This window comes from Tasmannia lanceolata, unplaced genomic scaffold (assembly GCF_043159265.1).
Source record: "Tasmannia lanceolata isolate RefF3 unplaced genomic scaffold, GAP_Taslan_0.1 ptg000003l, whole genome shotgun sequence".
NCBI classification, from domain to species: domain Eukaryota; kingdom Viridiplantae; phylum Streptophyta; class Magnoliopsida; order Canellales; family Winteraceae; genus Tasmannia; species Tasmannia lanceolata.
In genome coordinates, this window is record NW_027518680.1 from 12,178,711 (window position 1) to 12,202,278 (window position 23,568).

Sequence of the window (23,568 nt, forward strand, 5' to 3'; positions counted from 1 at the left end):
AAAATACCTACTTTTCTTGATTTTCCTAAACCTAAGGGCTGTCTTACGTCACTCGTGATGTTATGGCAAGAACCCATTTGTCCATTCCCATGCTGGGTTTAAAACAAAAGAAATTAAGAAAGATATTTAGCCAACTCAACCCTTTTTCATAATTTCAGTTAGAAGTCCCATTTTTTTTTTATCATTTTCCCAAAATAAAATGATATATGGACATTAAGACCGATGGGAGAGCCCAAAAAATGGAGAATGTGCTACTTTTGTTGATTTTCCTAAACCTAAGGGCTGTCTTACGTCACTCGTGATGCTATGGCGAGAACCCATTTGTCCATTTGGGTTTAAAACAAAGGAAATTAAAAAAGATATTTAGTTCTTTTTGCCCTAAAACATTCGTGGGAAGGGTTATATTCGCCACTTCTCTTTCTCCGGCCCGCCCCCTCTAGTCTATTTATGACGAGATTTATATGGTGTAAGCCCTTATTGTCCCATATTTCTCAAAAAGTATTGTACGGACCACACTATAGGATGATCCAAAACATCCATGTGATGGGCCACAACGTAAATAAGTTGTGCCCCAAAAATCATTCCAATAGGCTGATCCTATCCCTCCGTTATATAGAGGTTTCCATAATATGCAGTTTCTCTGCAAATCGGAGGGTTGTGATCATCCTATAGAAATTATTTCTAGGGCACAACATATTTACATTGTAGCCCATCACATGGACTGTTTGGATCATCCTATAGTGTGGTCCGTACAGTGCTTTTTGAGAAACACATGACTATATGCTACGTTTGCCTAAGAAAATTATGTAGTAGTGTATGGTTGCGTGGCAAATAACATGATTAGAGAAAAAGTACGGGGTGTCATTACCAACGCATTAAAGGCTTACACCATATAAAAACAAAACTCATTTATGAGACACCCGTCTTACCCTACAAAGGGGTGGCCCGAAAATCTGTGTCGGTAAGAGAGTAAATTTCATTTGGTTCTTGTTCGAATATAGAGGAGAAAAATTCAAAGGCTAGGGAACTGCCACGTGTAAAAAAAGAAACGCTGTTCCATTGTATGATTGACGTCATAATTTCTCGGGTAAGGGAGAGCAACAGCCGTAACGGCACCAGATCCGCGTCGTGGGCTGACGTAACCATCTATTTTTCCAGCATGGCTCTCCCGCCATCTGACGTCAGCAATCTCCCTTACGTGTCCCTTACGTCATCATCACCACACCGCCCTCCCCATGTGACGCCCCCTCTTTTTATACAAACCCCCCCAAATCCCCATTCTTCGCAAAACAAGGGAAAAAAAAAAAAAAAACCCTCCCTCCCTCTCTCTCTCTCTAGATTTCTCTTCTTTCTCTCTCTCTCTGACGGAAACTGTTAACGGAGATGCAAGGGTTAGAGAGAGAGTTAACGACGCTGACGATGGACGTGGGAGAGACGTCAACGGAGAAGAGGATCCAACGGATGATATCGGAGAATCCTGTGATCATCTTCAGCAAAACATCGTGCTTAATGTGCCACGTCATGAAGAGTTTATTTGCCACTTTGGGGGTCCACCCGACTGTTATAGAGTTAGACGAGGGGGAGATGGAGAAGGCGAGACCTGCGCTCGGTGCGCACAATAGCAGGGCTGACTACGGTGCGCCGGCCGTTTTTATAGGTGGGGCCCATGTGGGTGGCCTTGAAAGCCTCGTGGCCCTTCATCTCAGTGGGTCCCTTCTTCCTAAACTCCGAGAAGTAGGTGCCCTTTGGTTATAAAACTTATAATAATCGATGGCCAATGGTTATATTGTAATCTCACCTTCTTCTCGACCCTAAAATTTGACTGGATTTGGGTTTGCTCCCTTTCTTTTACTTGTAATTCTCTGTTTTCGTGTTCGGATTATTGGTGCAATTACTTATTACTCCCTGCTGTGTGTGTGTGTGTGTGTGTGTTCAAGTTCGTAGTTCATACAAGATACAAGAAGAAGAACATGGTGGTGTTACTGGTTATGAGTTTAATTATTACTACACGACTCTTTTTTTTATACAGACACCCTCTTGATACTTTTGATGGTGACTCATCTTGCTATTTAAACGCTTTTGAGGTGTATCATATATGTCATGTGTGACGTTTTTAAGGTGAAAAAGACAAAAAAGGAGGTGTCCTTATAAAGGGAAGGGGGTGGCTATAAGCCAATAACAAGCTTAGCTTTTGTTTTAGTAGTATTCTTTTTTCTAGCTTGATTTTGGTTTTGAAGTGAAAGGGAAAAAGATGAAGGATGGTGTGATAATGGAAGAGCATGTCATGTCATGTCGTTACATTACACCTCGAGAAGTGCGCCTTTTTTAACCTTTTCTTTTCTTTATTTTCCTTTGTTTTCCTCTTTTGACTTTAGTAAAATAGACAAACAAAAGAGGTGTGAATTATGGATATAGGAGTGGTAGATTAGGCAACTAAACAATTAATATGGATTAGAATCATCTTTCCTTCTTGCTTATCCATGTTTGGATTGCAAGAGAAACATTTATGTTGGAAAATCTTTTCTTGGATTTTTTTTTATTTCCACTATTTAGAGGAATATGATATGATTATGGTTGAGTTAGAGGGATATAAGCATGAATTGAAATTCCCTCTATTTAAAAATTGAATAGGGTTGGTTCAAGTTATCTTTTTTTGTATGTTAAGAAGGTAGAAAATAGGGAGTTAGGCTAATAAGAGGCCCAAGTTTAATGAAATCTTATTCCAAGTTACTAGAATGAAATTAATTTCGTGGGCCATTCCTAAAAACACATTTCAGCTCTTCCAACAAAGTTTGGGTAAGAGACATAAGAAGGATGATGGAGACATTGTAGCTGGCTGAAACCTGAAAGTGATAATAAAAAATAAGACCCTAATTCAGCACCTACCATTTGTACTCCCCTTTTTCTGTTTTGTGAGAAATACACCCATTTGTTTTCATTCATACACCCCCTCCATTTGTATTAAGTAGATTAATGCTCTAGATATTGATAATGACACCTTACAATTTTCAAAATTTCTCCAGTGCTTCTATTCACCCATCAATTTCTGCATATACCTCTTCATCTTACAATAAATACCCTATACCCCCAATTTGATGTCCAACCACTCAAAAACGTACTCTTCTCGCACTCTTAAAAGTCATAGAGTTGTCATGCTTTTTTGTTGGTATTTGCTTTTCCCACGGTGCATCTAGTCACTCTCTTATTTTCCAAACCTAACATTTTTCTTTGGCCTAATTCAGTTAAGGTGCCCCCATTTGAGGTGCATGATGGAAATATGTGCTCGTTTCAGTTGAAGAGTCTCGATTCTTTTAAGGTGCGTGCCTGAAAGAGTATTCCTCGATGCATGGTGGTTTCTCTATCGAGGCCTACCCTTGCCCATCGAGGCAACGGTCCCTACTAACTCTTTTTTCACGAGGAACAATATCTAAATCGACCCATGAAGACTCGCCTATAGATAATCAAGTATCATCTAATCCATTGAGACGACGGTCCATTATTACCCATTGATTTTGATAATCCTCTTCGGTGCTCATCTATGGAGTTACATTTTCTTTGGCAGTCGCACGCACCATAATCAATGAACATTCAGCAATAGACATCAGTCACCATCAAGCGATATTTGGCAACATATATCAGTTATCATCACCACCGGATATTCTTCATCAACCTTCAACAATGTCCAACAAATTGGCGAATTCTACTTAATTACCTTTTAATGGGGATATTCAGTTGTAACCAAATGTATCCTTCAGGGCCATATTTGGAGTTTCAAGGATTCATGGGTTTATCCTCTTTGAATGTCTAATCTTATGGCAACTAGTTTTGTGAGCCTTGGCCTAAGAAAAGGATGATCCTTTGGAGGGTAGCACTTCTAGATGCTATATGGATCCTTCGGAATCAGAGAAGTGCTCGAATATTCAAAAATGCTGTCAAAAGCTTCGTATTTTATTTTCACGAAGGTCATTTCACTTATTGTCTCTTACGTGAGGATCTTACCATGCTTCAAGTTCTCTTCCAACATAAGCCCCATAGGGTCGAGAAGTTCTCCCCCAGACCGAACCTTCCCGATCTAGGTTGGCAGAGTTAAATTTTGACGGATTGAGCATTGGTAAGCTTGGACATGTAGGCGTAGGGAGAATTGTCAGAGATGATACAAGATCCACTAGGTGGGTTTTTTCGGTAGGCATCGGGATCAAGGACTCCAATGAAGCAAAAGTAAGGATGGTGTTGTAGGGAATCGAGATCACTGCCACTAGAGATATGGGTAGAGTCAGTAGACTAATTGGCGTGGGAGATTCCCTCAATGTCATCAGGTAGATGGATGGTAGCCGATACAATCTGTAGAGGTCCGTAGACCTGATTGAAGGGATTTAGGATCACATGGAGGGGTATCTGATCCACCTCCAGTCGATGGTAGCCGATACAATCTGTAGAGGCCCGTAGACCTGATTGAAGGGATTTAGGAACACATGGAGGGGTGTCTAATCCACCTCCAGTCCTCCGCCATGTTTGGAGATCGGATAATTAGGAGGCTGATTGCCTTGTATCGATCACGAGTTGTTCTCTCTTGATTTTTTTATTTTTTTTTTGGGATTGTCCTACTTTGCTTTATAGGTTTTGACCACCTTGGTCGCTGAGATTTCTCCTTTCTTTTCATTAATAAAAACTACACATCATTTGTGTGTGTGTGTGTGTGTGTGTGTGAGAGAGAGAGAGAGAGAGAGAGGCAATGGATGGCATTTGTTGAACCTTTGAGCATTTGCTTCCCATGTTGTCTTCTGTTTCAAGTACGAAGGAAAACTGTGATGAGTTTTCAAGTGTGAAGGAAAGATGAAGCAGCAAAAAGGCCTGGTTCTCTACACGATCAGGAGAAGAGGAGAAGCAGTGGAAAAGAAAACGTTGCGGATTTAGGACTGTCCTGTGGGGTTTTTTAGTTGTCTAGATCCGTTCTGAAATAATTTTGTATCCTATGATAAGGATCCAAAATCTGTCCATGGATCCTTAGTTGGATTCGGATGGTCCATTGACACCCCTACGAAAAACCAATTGTTCTTTCTCTCCTCTCGCATGAAAAACAAGTAGAGAACAATCCTAGCAACGATTGAAGGTAGGAAACATCGTAGAAGAATGCAAGGCTAGCGAAGGTAAAAGGATAAATGATCTTCTCTACAATGCTATGATATAAATGATGGTTTACTGAGAAATTTCTAATTGATGCAACTAAGATTGGATGAATTAAGAGGGATGGCTTTGGGGATTTTCTTCTATTAAGTAAATCTAACTGTGCTACAGTGGCAAGCCTTAAAGGGGAGCTCTCCTGTGTTTTTTTTTTATCTATTTTCATTCAACTAATTTGGACAAGTGATTAGAAGACAACCGACAAAGAGATGGGATGATCACTCACTCTCCAATACCTTCTGATTGCATTTTATGCTAGCGACTTTTCCTTCTTGTTTCCCTCTACAAGGGTTTTCCTTGTCAAAAAGATTCTGAATCTCATGTGGTATGACTCTATAGATATGTGTTCTTTTAAAATGTCTTTTTTTGGTAGTTTTCAGGGAGACCCAGGTGGGAATTTTGATTCATATGCAAGTGCAGGGTATTGATAACCCCCTTTTGGCAGGTTCCAGGGCCATCTAGAAGGAAATTTTGGTTGACATTGTGTAGTTTTGAGAAGCTTGTATGCAGAGTTCTGGTTTGTTAGTGTTCAGGACGACCCAGAATAAAAATCTGACTTATATTCTGTAATTTCTGATAAACGTGTATATAAAGATCAGAAATAGTTTGCATAACTGTTTTTTCTTGTGGAGATTCTCCATTATATAAATTTGATACGGTTATGTTTGGTAATTTACATGGACAAATAAGAAAATTTAGATTTGTAGAGAGCAAAACTCCTTTGAGGCAGTCATTGGCATGGCAGAGTCGACTCGGTTTGGCCCTACTGAGTCACTCATAACTCTAACTCGCCTAAGGTAATAAAAATGCCTTTGCAGTGGTGACATCCCCTAGTCAACTCAGGTTTACGTTTGATGAAGAAACTGTTAAGAGGTTGGTAGAGGATATACAGATTACTAGGGCGAATCAGAAGAATCCTGAGATCTGTGTACACATTACAATGAGGGGGCACCGTTGGATTGCGGCATCCAATTAATAAAAATGGGAAGATTTTAACGATCGCTCTATGGATTTATCAAAAATTCATTTCAGTAAATTTGATAAATTCGAATTTTTGGTTATGTATTGCAATAAAAACATTAAGCACTCTTGTCGGAGTATATATCAATATTGATGCATAAAGACCGAAGTTTTGTTTACAATGCATAAGAAATACTAGTCTGGTTCGAATAGAAGCAACAATTGCAAACGAATAGACAATGCTTAGCAATTTGATGGTCAGTTCAGAGTTGGAAAAATAACTTAATTTCGATTTTTACATTTTAAATGTAGCTCAACATTGGCAATAATTAGAAAGAAAATGCATTTATGAAAAAATGGAATGTATTTCTCAAGCAAAATTGGGGGCATGAAAAATTCAAAGTTCATCATGCATACGTGTCGATGGGACTTCCATGTTAGGATCTCCAATCCCATCGTTCTTTACAAGATCCAACCCATTTTGAGCCCCTGAAGTCATCTTCTCTGGTCCAATCTCTTTGAGTCCTATTGAACCCGCTTTAATGGCAGCGGTAAGCTTTCTGTGCAACTTAAGCAGCCCAACACGTTTAGAGACAACATAGAGAACAGCAGAAGCGAAGAAGAGAAACCCAACCACCAGTATTACCCTGTTGAACAAAGATTGAAAATTAACCCTTGAAAGTGTGATTGAAGCAATTGCGATCAAGATGCTGAATGTGTTGCACCTGTCAAGAACATCTTGCCGTTTCATTGTGGTGAGGAGGCGTCGAGTCCGCATAAGCAACGAGCGGTGCCCCTTGTATTCACTTTCGGCCTTTCTTAATACACTTCTAGATTCCTCTGAAAAATCCATCACAGTTTGAGCTTCAGCTCTACTATAATTGTTAAGATTTGAAATAAAACCGATAATGGCTCCGCTAGCAGTCATAGTTCTCTGCCGCCTAAAAAACTTTATTTTTCCATGTATATGTTGGGTATATATAATATAACCCATGTATGTTCTAATATAAGCCCAATAGGTAATGGAGCAGGTGTAGTGGGCCCATTTGGGCTGGAGCCCATTAACCTCTCATAACCCTAGTGTATCTCTATATATAGGGGCTGGAGGCAACAAACTTGGTATTCCAAACTAGATACCTTGGGTGTAATGCTTTAAGCATCCTTGCTTAAACCCTAACTGCTCTAACAATCTTAAAGCATAAGGAAAAAACCCTAGCCGTTTTTCCCAAAAAGCTTTTTCTCCCCCTAGTCATTTTTTAAAACGTGGGTTTTCATCTCCCACAGAAGGTTGGGAGTGGATCTCTGCAAACCACCGACCCTCGTTGGACAAAGTTGGTTTTTTGGCCGGGTTTTTTTTCAAGATTGGGCATTGGGCGTGGTTTTCTTCTCCACAACGATTCTGATTCTTATGTTTGGTTTGGGTTTTGATCTAAAGGAAAACAAACATCTCTGTTTCTTGTGTTTCTCAGATTGGGCGTTGGGTTATCTTCTCCCAAGAAACAGTTTGGGCATTTTGGGCGTGGGATTTGTTACTCTGCTTCAACAACGATTTGGGTTATAGGGGCGTTTTTTTTCACTCTGCAGACACAACAAAAAAAAAAAAAAAAAAAAAAGGGACAATTGCTCTTGGCAGCCATCTCACCCTTTGCTTGATTCAACGACCTCTAAATTTTTTACCACAAATTTTTTGTGCCGTTCTCAAGACCAGACATCAAAACACCCTCTTGTTTACAGAGTGTTGCCAAACCCTCTTTTGCCGCACTATCTGCTATCTGAACCATCTCGTGGAGTTTTATCACTTTGAGGAGGCCGAGAAGCCATTAGAGTTGCAGCCTCGCAGCAATTTTTTGGGCGTGGGTTTCATCACCCAGAGAATTCGATTTGGCCGAGGGTTTGCCTTCGTACAATTTTTGTTGTTGTTTTTTTGGGTGTTCGGTGGGCAAATCAGCTACTCGTTGCCGAATTTTTGTTGGGCGAATTTTTAGTCGTCATATTCCATTTGTTGGTGATTTCGGAGAAAACTTGTTGGACCCGAATTGCTCGGTGGTCCCATCTTTGGGAACGTTTCTCAACTACCATCTATATATTTTGGGTTTCTCTCCAATCAGGTGCACTCTTTCTATTTTTTTAATTTCCTCTGAAATATCAAATGGAAAAGATTTCTATGCCTTTTGAGATGGTCAAACTTCACTCCTTTGGTGGATCTGAGTTTAACTCATGGAAGCGAAAGACTCAATTCAGTCTAAAATATATGAATTGTTTTTACACTGTTTTGAGTACCTTTGCTGAGACGGATGAAGAAGTTGATGAATCTCAATGGCTTAGAGACGAGGATTTCTGCAAAGACTACTTGTTGAATTGTCTTTCAGATCGTCTTGCAGAAACCTATAGTAAATTTAACACTGCTAAAGCAATATGGGACAACTTAGATGCTCAATTCAAGAAGGAGGAGGAATTGTCCAAGACCCATCTTGTGGACAAATTCATGGATTTCAAGTTTCAAGAAGACAAGGAAATCACTCCTCAAGTTACTGATCTAGAGAATTTGAGATCTAAGTTGAATAATGAAAAAATAGCTGTCTGTGATTCGTTTCTTGTGGGTGCAATTATATATAAATTACCATCTGCATGGCATTCTTTCAAAACCGAGATGTATCGGAAAAAGGTGCAAGTGGGACTGGATGATCTCAAACGATTCATTCGAATCGAAGATGGGAATCGAGCTAGGAATAACTTGGAGATGGTTAGACAGCAACAGTCTGCTGCTAACGCGGTAACATATCCCAAGAAATTTCCTCGGAAATCCAAGTCACCTAAAAGTGAACATCCCAAGTTGGAGGCCAAAAAGACTATCTTTCAGAAAAAGAAGGGCAAGTGCCACAACTGTGGGAAATGGGGTCACTTTGCTGCAGAATGTAAACAACCTAAGAAGGCTAAATCTGACACACCACAAAAGGAAGCTCATATGATGGTGGGCAGTGCTGCGCCTAAGAGTTTTATTGCCATGTTAGGAAATGGTAAGGCCAGTACTTCTTCAGACTGGTGGTTAGATACAGGAGCCACCTGCCATGTTTGCAACTCAAAGAAACTTCTTACGGATGCTGTTGGCGTGAAAGAGACCGTTACAGTGGCTAGTGGAGCTGAGGCACAGGTGACTCACACTGGAACTGCGAACCTGGTCCTTTCTTCAGGTAAAATACTCACTTTAAAAAATGTTAAAGTAGTTCCTGCTATTCAAAAGAATTTAATTTCTATTAGTCTTTTAGACAATGCTGGCATGTGTTCATCTTTTTTGGGTGGTAGAGTAACTTTAACTGTTAACTCTTATTATTTTGGCTGTGCTTTCTTAATCGATGGTATGTATAGACTGAGTTTAGCAAATGAAACCGTTAGTCAGGTTAGTTCCACTTTGATTGATCCTAAGTTGTTACACACTAGATTGGGACATGTGAACTATAGGAAAATGGTCACACTTGCTAAAACTTATAATATACCTTTAGATACATCGATTAGATTTGACAGGTGTGAAGTGTGTGCACAAACCAAGATCACTAGAAAACCTTTTCGTTCGGTTTCTAGGAGCACAAAACTTCTTGAGTTAATACATTCTGACCTCTGTGACTTTAAAAGTTTCACTACTCGAGGTGGTCGGAAGTATTTAATCACTTTTATAGACGATTTTTCTAGATTTTGTCATATTTATCTCCTAAAATCGAAAGATGAAGCTTTTGATAAATTTAAAATTTTCAAGAATCGTGTTGAAAATCAATTGAACTTGAAAATTAAGCGATTTAGGAGTGACAGAGGAGGAGAATACACTTTGACAGAGTTCAAGGAATTCTGTGCCTCTCAGGGCATAATACTTGAAACTACTGCTCCTTACTCACCTCAATCTAATGGCATAGCTGAACGTAAGAACCGGACGTTAACTGAAATGTTAAACTCTATGTTATTGACAGCTGGCATGCCTACTAGCTATTGGGGAGAAGCAGTTTTAACTGCAAATCACATCCTGAATAGAGTACACCACTCTAAGTTGACCACTACTCCTTATGAGTTATGGCATAAACATCCTTGTCGATATGACACTCTTAAGACTTGGGGCTGTATTGCTTATGTGAGGATACAAGACCCTAGGAGACCTAAGGTAGGACCTAGAACAAACACTTGTGTTTATCTAGGTGGTGCAGAAGATAGTGCTGCTGATCGGTTTTTGGATCTATCTACCAATTTGGTTATAGAATCTAGAGATGCAGTATTCTTTGAGAATAAATTTCTCAGAGATCATGGTTTGAACCTACCTGGCGATACTGAAATGGTTACAGAATCGCATGTAGAGTTTGAACAGAATACTTCTGACACCTGTCCTACACTGATTTCTACATCAGAACATTTAAGAGTTTCTACAAGAGATAGAGTACCCAAGAACTTTGGTGAGGACTTTGTGACCTACCATGTAGAGAATGATCCATCAACCTATAAGGAAGCGATGAGATCTAGGGACTCTTTGTTGTGGGCAGAAGCCATTGATGATGAAATGAGCTCTCTGCTACAAAATCAAACTTGGCAGCTAGTCGATTTGCCAAAAGGGGCTAAGACTGTGGGCTGTAAGTGGATTTTGAAGAAGAAACTTAATCCTGACGGATCCATAGCTCGGTATAAAGCACGTTTAGTAGCTAAGGGCTATACTCAAGTCAGTGGGATAGACTACTTTGATGTTTACTCACCGGTCTGCCATTTGGCAACGATAAGAATTCTTCTTGCTTTGGCTTCTATTGAGAAGTATGGTGTGCATCAAATGGATGTAAAAACGGCTTTCCTTAATGGAGACCTCACAGAGGAAATCTACATGAACCAACCTGAAAGGTTTGTCATGGAAGGTTTCGAGAACAGAGTTTGTAAGTTACACAAATCTTTGTATGGTCTTAAACAAGCACCTAAATTGTGGCATCAAAAATTTGACAAGGTAGTAAAGAGCTTTGGTTTTCAGACCAGTTACTCAGATAAATGCCTTTACTATCGTTCTGTGTCGAATAAGGTTGCGTTTATTTGTTTGTATGTAGACGATATGTTGATTATTGGTTCCGATCTCTCTGTAGTGAGTGACGTGAAAACCACTTTGGCTCAAGAATTCGACATGAAAGATCTTGGTGTGGTTGACACCATTCTTGGTATGAAAGTAAGTTTTGAAAGGCAAGGGATTACTCTTAGCCAAGCCCATTATATTGAAAAACTACTTTCTACATGGGGATACAGTGAGTGTAAACCGATTGAGACACCATTTGATTATACCAAGAAGCTGATCTCTAATGGAGGAGACAGTGTGAATCAGTTAGATTATTCTAAACTGATTGGTAGTCTCATGTATGCTATGAGTTGCACTAGACCAGACATAGCCTTTACAGTTGGCATGCTGAGTCGTTTCACTAGTAATCCTGGCCATGAGCACTGGGATGCCCTTCTGAGGCTGATGAGATACCTTAAGGGTACTCAAGGATATGCTCTATGTTATACTGGCCATCCTCCTATCCTGGAAGGGTATTCTGATGCATCATGGGGCTCAGAATTAGGAGACAGTAAATCTACCAGTGGTTATGTTTTTACACTGGGTGGAGCCGCTGTTGCATGGAAGTCAAAGAGACAGACTTGTATTGCTCTGTCTTCTATGGAATCGGAACTTTATGCTTTAGCTTCTACAGGAGATGAAGCAGAGTGGATAAGAGATCTGATCCTGGACATTCCATTGACCCATTTAAAGATTAACTCTTTAAGTTTGTTCTGTGATAATCAAGCTACAATTACGATTGTGAAAAACTCACTCTTTAATGGTAAGAGGAGACATGTCAGGCTGAAACATGCCACGCTGAATTATCTTCTAGAACAAGGTATTATCACTTTGGTTGATGTGCGATCGAAGGATAATATGGCCGACGCTCTTACGAAGGGACTGAACAAAGATCGAATATTCAAAACTGTGGGGGAGATGGGGTTAAAGACTGTGTAGACGTGTCTTAACCTACATTCCTATTATTTTGAATTTTTTCGAATCTCCCTATCTTGGCCAAGATAAGCACTTGATATGTTTCAATGATGTTTACAGTTATCTTTATGTCATTCCACATTTGATGACATATCCTTCTTGGGAAAGGTTGTTTCATTCCAAACTTGATGATACAGCTTAACTCAATTTGGATATGATGCCTGTAACATTCCAAATGGAAACATGGAATGGTTCTTTGTAAAAGAAACTATTTAGGTCTTGTTCTTAATTGAAACTTGACATTGATGCTTATTGATATTAATATTTGTTTTTTCAGCCATTATGAAATTGTACTAAGTTCTTCTCGTAGAACTAGATACTTTTAGTAAAATACACAAATGATTGGATTCATTTTTTAATGAAATTCATATTTGATCATTTACAGGAATTGGCGAAAATGGAGGAGATTGCCTCAATTTGGATCTTGATGAGGATGACTTACTTGATGAGTGAATCCTTATAGCGCAGTGGGAACTATTATTTTCTTTTTCGTTGATTAAATAGTTCACCTACATATGAAACTGCTTATGTTTGAGTTTAGATTATTTCTAAAACTTTTGGTTATTCTTTAAAGTATTTTGTTTTCAATTGGATTACAAATCTTTATTGATATGGTGATATGGGTGCTTCAATAATTTTGTTTGGACATCACATTATCTATCTATTGGATTGTGCTATATGTAGAACATAGGAGGAGATTGTTGGGTATATATAATATAACCCATGTATGTTCTAATATAAGCCCAATAGGTAATGGAGCAGGTGTAGTGGGCCCATTTGGGCTGGAGCCCATTAACCTCTCATAACCCTAGTGTATCTCTATATATAGGGGCTGGAGGCAACAAACTTGGTATTCCAAACTAGATACCTTGGGTGTAATGCTTTAAGCATCCTTGCTTAAACCCTAACTGCTCTAACAGTATATACGATAGTCCTCCTTTAAGCTATTCAACATGGTGATTCACCCATGAAAATAATGATCCACAGAAGAAAACAGAGAAGAAAGCAACAGATTATGATCTACTGTGAAACTCTCAATTGCATGTAGTATTGGATGTCAATTGGTAGAAAAAGAAGTTGAAACTCAAGCCTTAGATTATGTGGATAACTCAGTTGCACCAGTGTACCCTAGTCTAGAAAGTGTAAGGAATGCCCCCCCCCCCCCCCCCCCCAATGGGAGCTCTTGTGCCAATGGGTTGTTGCGAGAAACCTTCCAAAGCGATGGCCGTTCATTGATAAATATAATGGACTACAGAGATAATGGTGGTCCAGGATCTATCCAGAAGATGTGAGAAGTGGAGAGTTAAACAGAAACAGATATGCCTACAATCTCCTTGAATACATAAATTTTGCATTCATGTATTACGTTGAAATACAACTTATAATGGCCGTCAGTTCAAGACGAGATTGCAGAATGCCTTTGTAGTAGCAAATGTTCAGCTAGCTCCAATGATGAACAAAACGAGATTTAGTATTGGATGTTAGCCACACACACACACACACACACACACACACACATTTCGCGGCTGGATTTTGCAAGTTAGAACAGCCACACCGCTGAATTAAATGCATAAGACAAAATCTGCCATAAAGTCAACATGTGCGGTTGTTCTCACATGCAAAAGTCAGGCGCGAAATGGCTTTCTGCCAAATTGCCTAGCAAGTCCCATATGTATATATCAAGACTCATTAAACAGCACACTATATCCAGGGAAGGCTTGTTAAACAATCAATAAACAAATTTCCAAATCATGGCAAGAAAGATCATTAACAGAGACAGTATGTTCCAGCTGATATTACTCATCAAATAAAGACGAACATCAAATAAAAATGAACATATTGGGTAGCATAGAAGGACCTACCAAAAGTCGTAAGTGTGCTTGCACTTCTCTCCACCTCCTGAAAACAAACCAAAATTTAGCAAGAAAATTTATAAAAAGGAGGTGCCCATATACCTTATACCATTACAGAACATAGTATAAATGATGATGGATGAGTTCTCTCATAAATCATAACCTGAACCATCAGCTGACGAGTGCGGTGCAGGCTCTCAGTAATGCTTTCTGCAGCAGATGTCATTCCAGCCTTTGTCCTAAAAGACAAATATAAAACATAAGAACCATACATGAAATTCCTTAACAACTATGTTACCTGGATAAAAGTGTGGGTATTGAATACTAGGAGGATCCAGTACATAGTTCCTCCAAGTTCCAAAATTTTAGGCTACAAATATGGCGACAATCCAATATATATTCGCTCTTTTAAGAAAATGTCAAAATAGTTTAAACCAAACATTTTTTGAATTCTTAAAAGCATATAAATCTCTCTACTACAACATATCAAAAGCTTCTTTCCTTTATGATGAGTATAAAAAGAATGAAGAACAAAAAAATCAACCTATGGTTCTTAGAATTCACACTTCCATTATGATGAGGAATGTAAAGAGAATACAGAAGATTTATGCTCAAACGACCAATTTTCTTTTGCCTATATAGAAGATCCGAGGCACTTAATGAGTAGCAGCAAAAAATAAAAGCAAACTAAATAGAATAAATGAGTATATGGACCATCCATATCCAACATGCATCCCACACCCTTATACTTATCGTTTACTCTACTCTGCATGGTGGCCTCTTGATCTATCACGCGAAATGCTCTCGTGCATGCGCTGCGCACTTAAGTTTTGAACTACTTCTGGAAGCAGTATATTAAAATATGTGACCAAACCAAAGGTGTATGTGTACTTCTGACACTTCAGCAGAATGCAAAGACAAGAGTACCATTGTCGTATTGGTTCTCTGTACAGAGCACATCATTAATGTCATTGTTCATGTGGAACTAAATCATCCATATACGTTCCAAACATAGTAGGTTCACAACAAATGTACCAGCCCTTTGGTCATGAAATGTCTACACTACGGAAAATTGATTCCATCAAGCTTCTCGCAAGATTCATACCCTTCATGACTCATTTAGGGATAACCAATTAAGGGGGGGGTTGGAGTATCACAGGAGGAACTATAACGAATCCGGGTATTTGGAGTCACGAAGGTGGAAGTTTGAGAATTGAGAATATTTTTTTAATACATGAGTTTACACTTAAATAAGACCTTAACTACAATTGAAACCCTCTACATAAAGAGCATAAGAGAGATACATTTTGACTCACATTTGGTTCTCAAAATCCAAAACAAACATGGCCTAAATAGGAAAAAAAAGTAGCACGTACTGCAAATTGCGTCAACAAATTGTGGAATCTTCTCCGCCTCCTAAGAGAAGCTCCCGCTGCAACCACAACATTCCCATTTCAGCCATGTCATGAAAATTGTTGCATTAGATGAAATGACAGAACAAGCAAGGCAAGGCTCCACGAAATAAACTTTATGGTACAAATGCAAGCATAAGGAATGACCTTACCTCTTCCTGAGCAGCTTTCCTGATGTTGGTCTTTGCCTGTAAATTAGTGTTCCTCAAGCTCAAATGTAAACTAAGAACCAAAGAAACAAACACCATAAAAACTTTAAAACAAACCAACTTTAAATAATGGCTCCTGTGAAACAACCAATTACTCCAAAAGCTTAAGCTGTTAGAGATGGCGTTATTTTATTTTATTTTATTTTTTTACTTTAACACTCCCCCTCACGTGTGGCCCCTCTTTTTTTAGGGTTGGCTTACACGTGGCACATGTGGATTTTTAATATCAAGGAGTTTTGAACCCGGGTCCCTTTGCTCTGATACCATGTGAAACAACCAGTTAATCCAAAAGCTTAAGCAGTTAGAAATGGCATTATTTGATCTTTCATAATATAAAAGCTTCAACACAAGTTACTAAAATCAAACATTTCAAATTACACCCACAAAACATGAATGGCAAACAATAAATAGGAAACCTAAAAATTCAGCTCAACTGTTAAAACCCAAGAGATTTCAACTGGAACAAAACCAAGGAATGAATGATGAGAGAAGCTAGAACCTCTTATACTGCTCCTCCCAAGTTTTTAATTTTGCCTTAGTAGATTGTGCTTCTTCTTCTGTAGGAAGCTGTAGCGCTAGAAGATCAAGCCTAAACTGCAATGATCTAAGTAAAGCCAGCCCATCCTGTGCCCACCAATTCAATCTGGGAAGAGAACTCGTTTCCTCTGTTCCTCTTCCTGACTTCCCACATACCTCAATCGCTCTTACATTCTCTTGGGTTTGTGCAAATGTCTGATCCCATTCTTTTATCACCTTCTCAACAGCTTCTACAACCTCCTCCATTACAATCTACATACCCCATCAACAGAGAGTAGCATAACAAAATTAGGATACTTATATAGAGCTCATGAAAAAGATTAAAATTCCATCTCATTCTACGAATCTAAATCCTAGCAACCCATCTTCAGTCCAAGAAACAATTCTTGTAAAGCAACATTGTTAAAGATTTTTCAAAATCAAGTGTTTTTTTGTCAAAACAATTTTTGGAAAATATTTTCTTTAAGTGTGTTTTGGAAAAGGAAAAACTTTTCTTTGGAAATAGTTACTTTTTGCAAGAGAAAGAGAAGAGTGTAAAGTAGAGGGAAAAGATAGTCCCGTACCGACTCGTAAGAAAGAAAGAGTTGAGCTTATAAAGCTTCACTCTTTCTTCTTATTTGTTTATGTGCACATGGGGTCTTAGCCGTGGGTCGAACCGTGGGACGGTGCAACGCACCGTCCGCGATTGCACCGTCCGCGCACACGCACGCGCGGCGTGGGCTATAGGGCGCTTTATTGGCGCTTTTTTAGGCGCACTTCGCACCCCGCATCGTAGCGAGGAGCGATTGGAGCCTTTAATTTTTCCAGATTTGATCTGGACCGTTGGATCTAGACGATTGTGGATCGGTCTAGTGGGTGGGCTGAATAGTTCATAGGCCCATCAAGCCCAAACCCAGTGTCGAATAGTTCGATTGGGTTGGGCTTTGATTCGAGCACAACGGTCAGCCCAGCGGGCCCAGTGCTCCAACGGTCAGTGGGTGCGATCCATTGGGTTGTGTCCCTTCCCCAACGGTCAAGGATCTAAGGAGTGCGATCTGTACCATAGATGGATCATCTAACGGTTAAATGGGAGGACAGGAATTTAAATATCCCAACAGTCTCTCTAGGATTGATCTAGTTCGTTGAATCGCGTATGGGCGCGATCTAACGGCCAGAATTCAAACCGATCTGGAAAGACTCTATACAGGGGTGCTTTTCACACTGAAAAGTCACCAGAGGCTCTATAAAAGTTGTAGAACCCAGCCATTTCAAGACAGAATCGAATTTACCCATTTCTGGACAAATTCTTAATACTTCCAGTGCATTATACTCTCTTTCTTGCTCCCACCAAAATTCGTTTTACTAAACTATTTTCTTATTGTTTATCTAATTACTGTTATACTGCAGTAACAGAAATTAGACTGATTCTCTCAGGCTTGTAAGATTCTAAGGGCATTTCGGATTTGACTCCGCTTGTGCATAGCGTCGTCAAATTAGTAGGACATTCCTACTAGCTTCATTGTATCTTGGAGGCAGTTCGCGGATCCCCTTTGCACACTTCTAGTGGGGGCGAAATCTGTCTTAAGGAAAGCGATTTCGCGCCTTGAAGCAAACTGGTTACTGCTTTTTTCTTTCCAACAGATGCAGAATTTTTCTTTCCAACAGATACAGAATTATTTCTCTAACAAACATTTCTACATATCTAGTGACATTTTTTTTTTTTAAACTTAAAATTCCAAAAATTTCACAACACAAACCGTGAAAATGCCAACCCAAGCCTGACAGAAATTGGGTTTAACCAATGGGGCTGAGAGGACCCAAGTTGCAGCCCTATTTGGAAGAGGAGGGATTTTACGGACCCATATATGATTATTATATGAGGAATGATAGATGAAGGGCCCTTTTTATGAGAGCCGGAGAAGGGCCCTTGAATAGATCCATGTCATTAGGGCCCTTTTTATGCAAGGGCCGGAGAAGGGACTATTAAAGGGCCCTTCTCCGGCCCTTGCGTAAAGAGGGCCCTTCATTTATCATTCCTCTTATTATATTACCCTTGCAAATAAAACAGAAAGTTATCTATAATTTTGGTAAAATTGCAATAAATAAAAAGTAAAAGTCATTGGAGAGAGAGGGGGAGAGCATTAGCATTGGGACCCTTTTGTATTTTTGTGGGTCCCACCAATAACTGTCACATGCTCACACATTGTTGTACCAATTAGGGTTGCAACTTGGGTCGGGTTGGATCAGGCTGAGGGCAAACCTAGAATAACCTTAGATAACATTTCCCTCAACTCTAATCCTAACCCAAGATAACATTCCCTCAACTCTATCCTGGCCCAACCCGAACCCTAGGTCGAGGGTGGTCAACCCTAACCCAACCCGCCTCTAAATCTCTCAACCCTAAACTGATACATCTAACCCGAAATTGGATCAGGTTGAGTCAGGTTGGGTTCGGGTTCAGGTTCATCTAGGGCCAAACAGAAAAAATACAAGAAAAAAATATAATCCAAAGAAAATCATAATAAAGTTAGAGGATGGAGGTCAGGTTTGGGTTGTCAAGGCCCCAACCCTAACCCAATGCAAAATTAAATTGGGTTGCCTTTTCCAAACACTAACCCAACCCAAGCCGAGCCAAAATCAGTTCAGGTTGAGCCCCACTCAAGTTGCACCCCTAGCACCAATGGACTTGCGATACTAGAATTATAGACGAAATTTCCAAGGATTCAAGTCCTACTAAGGTCATGTTTGAAAAAAGTCCATTTAACAATCAACATACACAACTCTATTTGATCAACGGCTGAGATTGCCCGATCGGTACAATTTCCCCTCGGATCCTACAAGCAAGGAAGCCCCACCTCTTTCCAGTTTTAGTCACCCATGCAAGTACCACGTGTTGTGTTAAAGATCAGTGAGAGCTACAAACTTGTCAGCTCCCGCATAACATGAAAAACAGAAATGATATTATATCCCCACCCCTTTTGTTTGTCGTTTCGAAAAGACAAACAAGAGGAGTGAAAATAATAGAAAATGGAGTGCAATTATCACTTTCAGTATAATTTATTATTAGAATGTTCCTACCGAATATCCAGAAACTCTCGGTACACGGGACACGGGACACCAAACTACTCTAAAATGCCAACTGTCGGAAATTTCTAAGAACACATATCAGAGATATCCAACAAACCATCCTCTCTCCAGAACTTTCTATTCTTCCTTCATATATACTCTCCCTCTTTTGCAATCTTAGTAGTTATTTTCAAATGACCTTAAACAAAAAACCCAATTCAAATTCCATTCATGAAATCCTACTTTTTTTAGATACAATCCAACTGGAAGATCATCATAATCTACAAAACCCAATTCATGGAATCACTTTTCTTCACCAACCCAGTTACATAAGGCAAGTTTCTCAGATGAAATCGGTCTACAAATCTCGAATTCAGAAAAATCTGTTTAGAAGCTTACATAGAAAGCCCAGAATCCATCTTAGATCAGTTATTATGTAGTTCCTCTTTCTGGGCATTTCCTCTTTGTTCTCAAAATTCGTTTGTTTTCAGAAATCACTGGTCTTTTCTGGTGGGAGAGAGGAGCTAGTACCATTGTAAGTGACTTTGAGAATCTTCTTACTTCATTTAGTTCCTATTTGTTTTGGATTTTGAGAACCGATTGAATCCAAAACTGATAATTCGACTCAAAATTACGTTTAGGTGCTCTTTGTTTTGGATTTTGAGAACTGATTGTGAGCCCAAAACTGATCACTGTACTCAAATTTACGTTTAATTTTGGGTCCAGTAATCAGTTTTGAACTCACAATCAGTTCTCAAAATCCGAAACCAAAGGGGCCTTAAGCTTATGAATATAATCGTTTCATTATCTTCATTGTGCTCTAGCTTGAAGTGTGAAACAACCAATCACTCCAAAAGCTTAAGCTGTTAAGAGTTGGAGAGGGATAGATTTGAGAGGGAATGAGTGAGGACTGAGGAGCGGGCAGGAAAAGCCTTAAAAACCAAGAAACAAAAAACTAGATTCAAAACATGATCGACTTTTTCCTGATTTTTAGCCACTTCTCACCCTCAAATCATTTGTGCCCTCTCAAGCCTCTTCTCCTGCCACCTTCCCTACCCCTCCCTCACCACTTGGAGACACTATATTATAACTTCCCAAAAAATACATGGCTGATATCGAGGAGTAGGGAAGGTGTCTCCAAGTGGTGAGGGAGGGGCACGGAAGGTGGAAGGAGAAGAGGCTTGAGAGGGCACGAATGATTTGAGGGTGAGAACTGAGAAGTGGCTAAAAATCAGGAAAAAGTCGATCATATATTAGGCTATCATACATGGCCTAATATCAAGGAGTTGTTGGGTTTTGAATGGAGAAAGGCAGTGAGGCAATAGCTCTCATACCATATGAAACAACCAATTAATCAATTAGTCCAAGAGCTTAAGCTGTTAGAGTTGGTTTTATTTAATCATTTATACTTAAACAATGAAGTCTCTCTCCCCCTTTTAGGAGAAGGCCATGGAAGGTGTTGCTGTGAAGGAAGAGGAAATGAATGGTTCATCGACCTTGTATCCTCAGCCCATGGAGGGTCTGCACGACTCTGGGCCACCTCCTTTCTTGACAAAAACATATGACATGGTGGAGAGCTCAGCTACTGATTCGATTGTGTCATGGAGTCGAACTCGCAATAGCTTCATTGTATGGGATTCACACAAGTTTGCTACCAATCTCCTGCCTAAATATTTCAAGCACAGCAATTTCTCCAGCTTTATACGCCAGCTTAACACATATGTAAGTACTTAAGCTGCTATGTTACTGTTCCCAATGCCTGATTTTGGAATCTGTTTTGTTCTCTTGTATAGAATTGAAGGTATTGTCTTCTTGTTATTATTATTTTTTTGCTCCTATTTGCTTTTCGTGGAGGATTCGGATTTTGAAAAGTATTGTATTTGAAGATGAATTTCTGGTTTCTTCCATATATTCTGTAAGACTAGTGTAGCTGTGGTGAATTTATGAGTTTTTTCTCTGTATTCTGAACATGGGATATTGGGTGTTGCAATTTGTTGGGTTTTCAAGCTGGATTTCTGGGTTCTTCCAAGATGATATGCTATTTTTTCATGTACTTAATTTTGATTTTGCAAAGATTTGTGTTTTCTGAAAAAGCTAAGTTGCTCAAAGCTTCAAATAGTTATTATATGATCCCTGGAGGGTTGTTTTCTCTCTGTTAACACATTTTGCAGTTGAGGATGAACGAAACTTTTCTGAATTTTGTGAATTCTGGAGCTCTATGTATATGTATGTTTCTCTGCTCATCAAATGCCTCTAATAATAATTGGCTAGCTGAATCTTTTCTCTTGTTCTAATAAGAGCAAACGCATAATCATTTAGAACCTTTGTTGTTTATCTTTTATCTTCTGTTTCATATTATGGTTAGGGGGAGATTTGAATCCTGTGGTGTAGTAGGGTGGGAAAACATTTTTTTTATGTTTCTGAATAACTAGAAACATGTAGATTTGCCTATCTCTGATATGGGTCTCAACCATATCTGCAATGGAAATGATGGTTACAGGGCTTTAGAAAGGTCAATCCAGATCGGTGGGAGTTTGCAAATGAAGGATTTTTGGGAGGGCAGAAACATCTCTTGAAGAACATCAAGAGGAGAAGGCACGTCTCGCCAAATATGCAACAACAAGGAATGGGCGCTTGTATGGAACTGGGACAATTGGCGCTGGAAGGCGAGATCGAACAACTGAGAAGAGACCACAATGTCTTAATGGTTGAGATTGTGAAGCTCAGACAGCAACAGCAAAACTCTCGAGCTAAGTTCATCACAATGGAAGAAAGGTTGCGAGACACAGAACGAAAGCAGCAACAGATGATGGCCTTCTTGGCAAGAGCTCTTAAGAACCCGATTTTCGTCCAACAATTGATTCAGCATCGGAAGCAGATCGAATTGCGAGGCGTGGGAAAGAAACGGAGATTGCCTGCAACGTTAAGTTCAGAGAAATTGGAAGAATTTCAAGGCGATGCAACCTCTGTGATGGGTTCTCGAGTTCTGAGTTATGCACAGGAAGAAAATGGGTTCGAAACGGAGATCGGGACACTATTTTCTGCGATAGACAATGATGCCGGCAATTCTTCTGAGGATCCAGATTTGGGTTGTATGAATGATATAATGTGGGAAGAATTACTGAATGAGGAGCTGATTACAGGAAATGGAGAAGGTCATCAAGTTGAAATTGACGTGGAAGTGGAGGATTTGGCTGCGAAACCTGCGAACAACTTTGTTGATGCTGTACATGTCCCGGTGGAGCAAATGGGGTTTGCGTAAAAAGTTGAATCAATGTATATACATATGGGGGGTGGGGCTCTTTAGTCTTGTATTTGGGTTGCTTTCCTTATCAGCTTCTGCAACCCTTGTTCTGGATATAGGTGTGGTTATTATCAACTTGGAACTTTGTTGTTGTATGTTTGTTTTCTACAAGTAGAAAGGGCATTCATTAACTAAATTAGAGGGCGCAGGAAGGACGGAATGTGCAGGGGTGATGAAGATGATTCTTTATCCTCCTCTAAATGGGTGTTACTGAGTTTTTGAGTTGTTATTTACTTCATGCTCGTATTCTTTCCCTCTCCACCTCTCATTCTCATCTTTCTTCTACTATCTGCTTTTCTTGGCTCTCTATAGCTGATTATGCTTCTGGTTCTGTGGTTTGTTTTGTAGGATTGAGTATATGGTTGGTTGATGAAGAAATTAGAAGATTGTAAGAGTACGCCGAAAGAGATGCTGCCCTTGCAATCTTTATAAAACTGTTGCTTTGTTTTCTTTTGTCCTATTGTCTTGTTTTCAGTTATATATTGAAGGTAGTCTTTTGTTGGTTTAGTTTGTGGTGGGGGTGTTATGACTGAAAAGAGGTTTACTTGTGTATTAGAAGCAAGGCCGCCTTGATATAGATTTGTAAAAAGATTATGAATGACCGGTACTTCATTAGGAGAAATGATATCGGCACTCCCTTGTTTTGAGAATGTGACCCTCTTTAGTATTAAATACCTGATTGCTTGTTGTTAGCTTCTTATGTTTTGTGAGAAAAGCTAATTAAAGAGTAAAGAAAGAGAGCCCCTGTGGATGCCCGATCCTTCCAAACAATTAGAAACTTTTCTCACTTCTTTCTCGGGGAGAAGCTTATAGTAATAATTTCATCATAATACAAGAAATAAAGAAGCAATACAGAAATTTGGGATATTTTGGGAAGAGGGTGGAAGAGTTTAAACAAATTCTTTGAAAGAAAACAAAGGATCTTTTGGGAAGCAGAGAAAAAGGTGCAGTTGCACATTCGAGGCAGATATTACCAAAAAAATCCTTAGTAAATAATTGTCTTTGACTTGTATATGTAAAGTGACGT

The 23,568-nt window shown here is 39.4% G+C and overlaps 3 protein-coding genes and 1 long non-coding RNA gene across 5 annotated transcripts; 2 read left to right on the forward strand and 2 right to left on the reverse strand.

Annotated features, from left to right (window-relative positions):
* Positions 1-1,286: 1,286 nt before the first annotated feature.
* LOC143861272 (glutaredoxin-C6-like) lies at positions 1,287-2,045 on the forward strand. The gene has a single exon (XM_077372215.1). It carries the CDS (start codon positions 1,384-1,386, stop codon positions 1,753-1,755), a length of 372 nt encoding a protein of 123 aa, XP_077228330.1. The 5' UTR covers positions 1,287-1,383; the 3' UTR covers positions 1,756-2,045.
* A 4,353-nt stretch (positions 2,046-6,398) lies between these two features.
* On the reverse strand, positions 6,399-15,479 carry LOC143861279 (uncharacterized). The gene is made up of 5 exons (XM_077372222.1): positions 15,411-15,479; positions 14,198-14,273; positions 14,044-14,080; positions 6,867-6,981; positions 6,399-6,788 (listed from the first exon to the last, which is right to left on the reverse strand). Exons 2-5 carry the CDS (start codon positions 14,258-14,260, stop codon positions 6,539-6,541), a joined length of 465 nt encoding a protein of 154 aa, XP_077228337.1. The 5' UTR covers positions 14,261-14,273; positions 15,411-15,479; the 3' UTR covers positions 6,399-6,538.
* Positions 15,480-15,598: 119 nt separating this feature from the next.
* Positions 15,599-18,114, reverse strand: LOC143861285 (uncharacterized). The gene is made up of 3 exons (XR_013239947.1): positions 17,929-18,114; positions 16,155-16,444; positions 15,599-15,668 (listed from the first exon to the last, which is right to left on the reverse strand). It is a non-coding gene; the product is annotated as an uncharacterized LOC143861285 (long non-coding RNA).
* A 1,208-nt stretch (positions 18,115-19,322) lies between these two features.
* Positions 19,323-23,233, forward strand: LOC143851412 (heat shock factor protein HSF30-like). 2 transcript variants are annotated; one of them, XM_077360842.1, is made up of 4 exons: positions 19,323-19,571; positions 19,729-19,772; positions 20,678-20,959; positions 21,738-22,796. In XM_077360842.1, exons 3-4 carry the CDS (start codon positions 20,687-20,689, stop codon positions 22,497-22,499), a joined length of 1,035 nt encoding a protein of 344 aa, XP_077216957.1. In that variant the 5' UTR covers positions 19,323-19,571; positions 19,729-19,772; positions 20,678-20,686; the 3' UTR covers positions 22,500-22,796. The 2 variants fall into 2 exon arrangements, 1 of the variants encoding a protein (XP_077216957.1); XR_013236322.1 differs by adding an exon at positions 22,890-23,233 and having other exon boundaries at positions 19,324-19,772; positions 21,738-22,600.
* The last annotated feature ends 335 nt before the right edge of the window (positions 23,234-23,568 follow it).

Excerpts from the sequence above, each read along its gene's own strand:
- LOC143861272 (XM_077372215.1), top strand. The coding sequence starts at position 1,384 with ATGCAAGGGTTAGAGAGAGAGTTAACGACGCTGACGATGGACGTGGGA.
- LOC143851412 (XM_077360842.1), top strand. The coding sequence starts at position 20,687 with ATGGAAGGTGTTGCTGTGAAGGAAGAGGAAATGAATGGTTCATCGACC. Across the intron at positions 20,960-21,737 it reads TACGCCAGCTTAACACATAT|GGCTTTAGAAAGGTCAATCC; the intron begins GTAAGTACTTAA and ends TGATGGTTACAG.
- LOC143861279 (XM_077372222.1), bottom strand. The coding sequence starts at position 14,260 with ATGACATCTGCTGCAGAAAGCATTACTGAGAGCCTGCACCGCACTCGT. Across the intron at positions 14,081-14,197 it reads CTCGTCAGCTGATGGTTCAG|GAGGTGGAGAGAAGTGCAAG; the intron begins GTTATGATTTAT and ends GTTTGTTTTCAG. Across the intron at positions 6,789-6,866 it reads CGGCAAGATGTTCTTGACAG|GGTAATACTGGTGGTTGGGT; the intron begins GTGCAACACATT and ends TTTGTTCAACAG.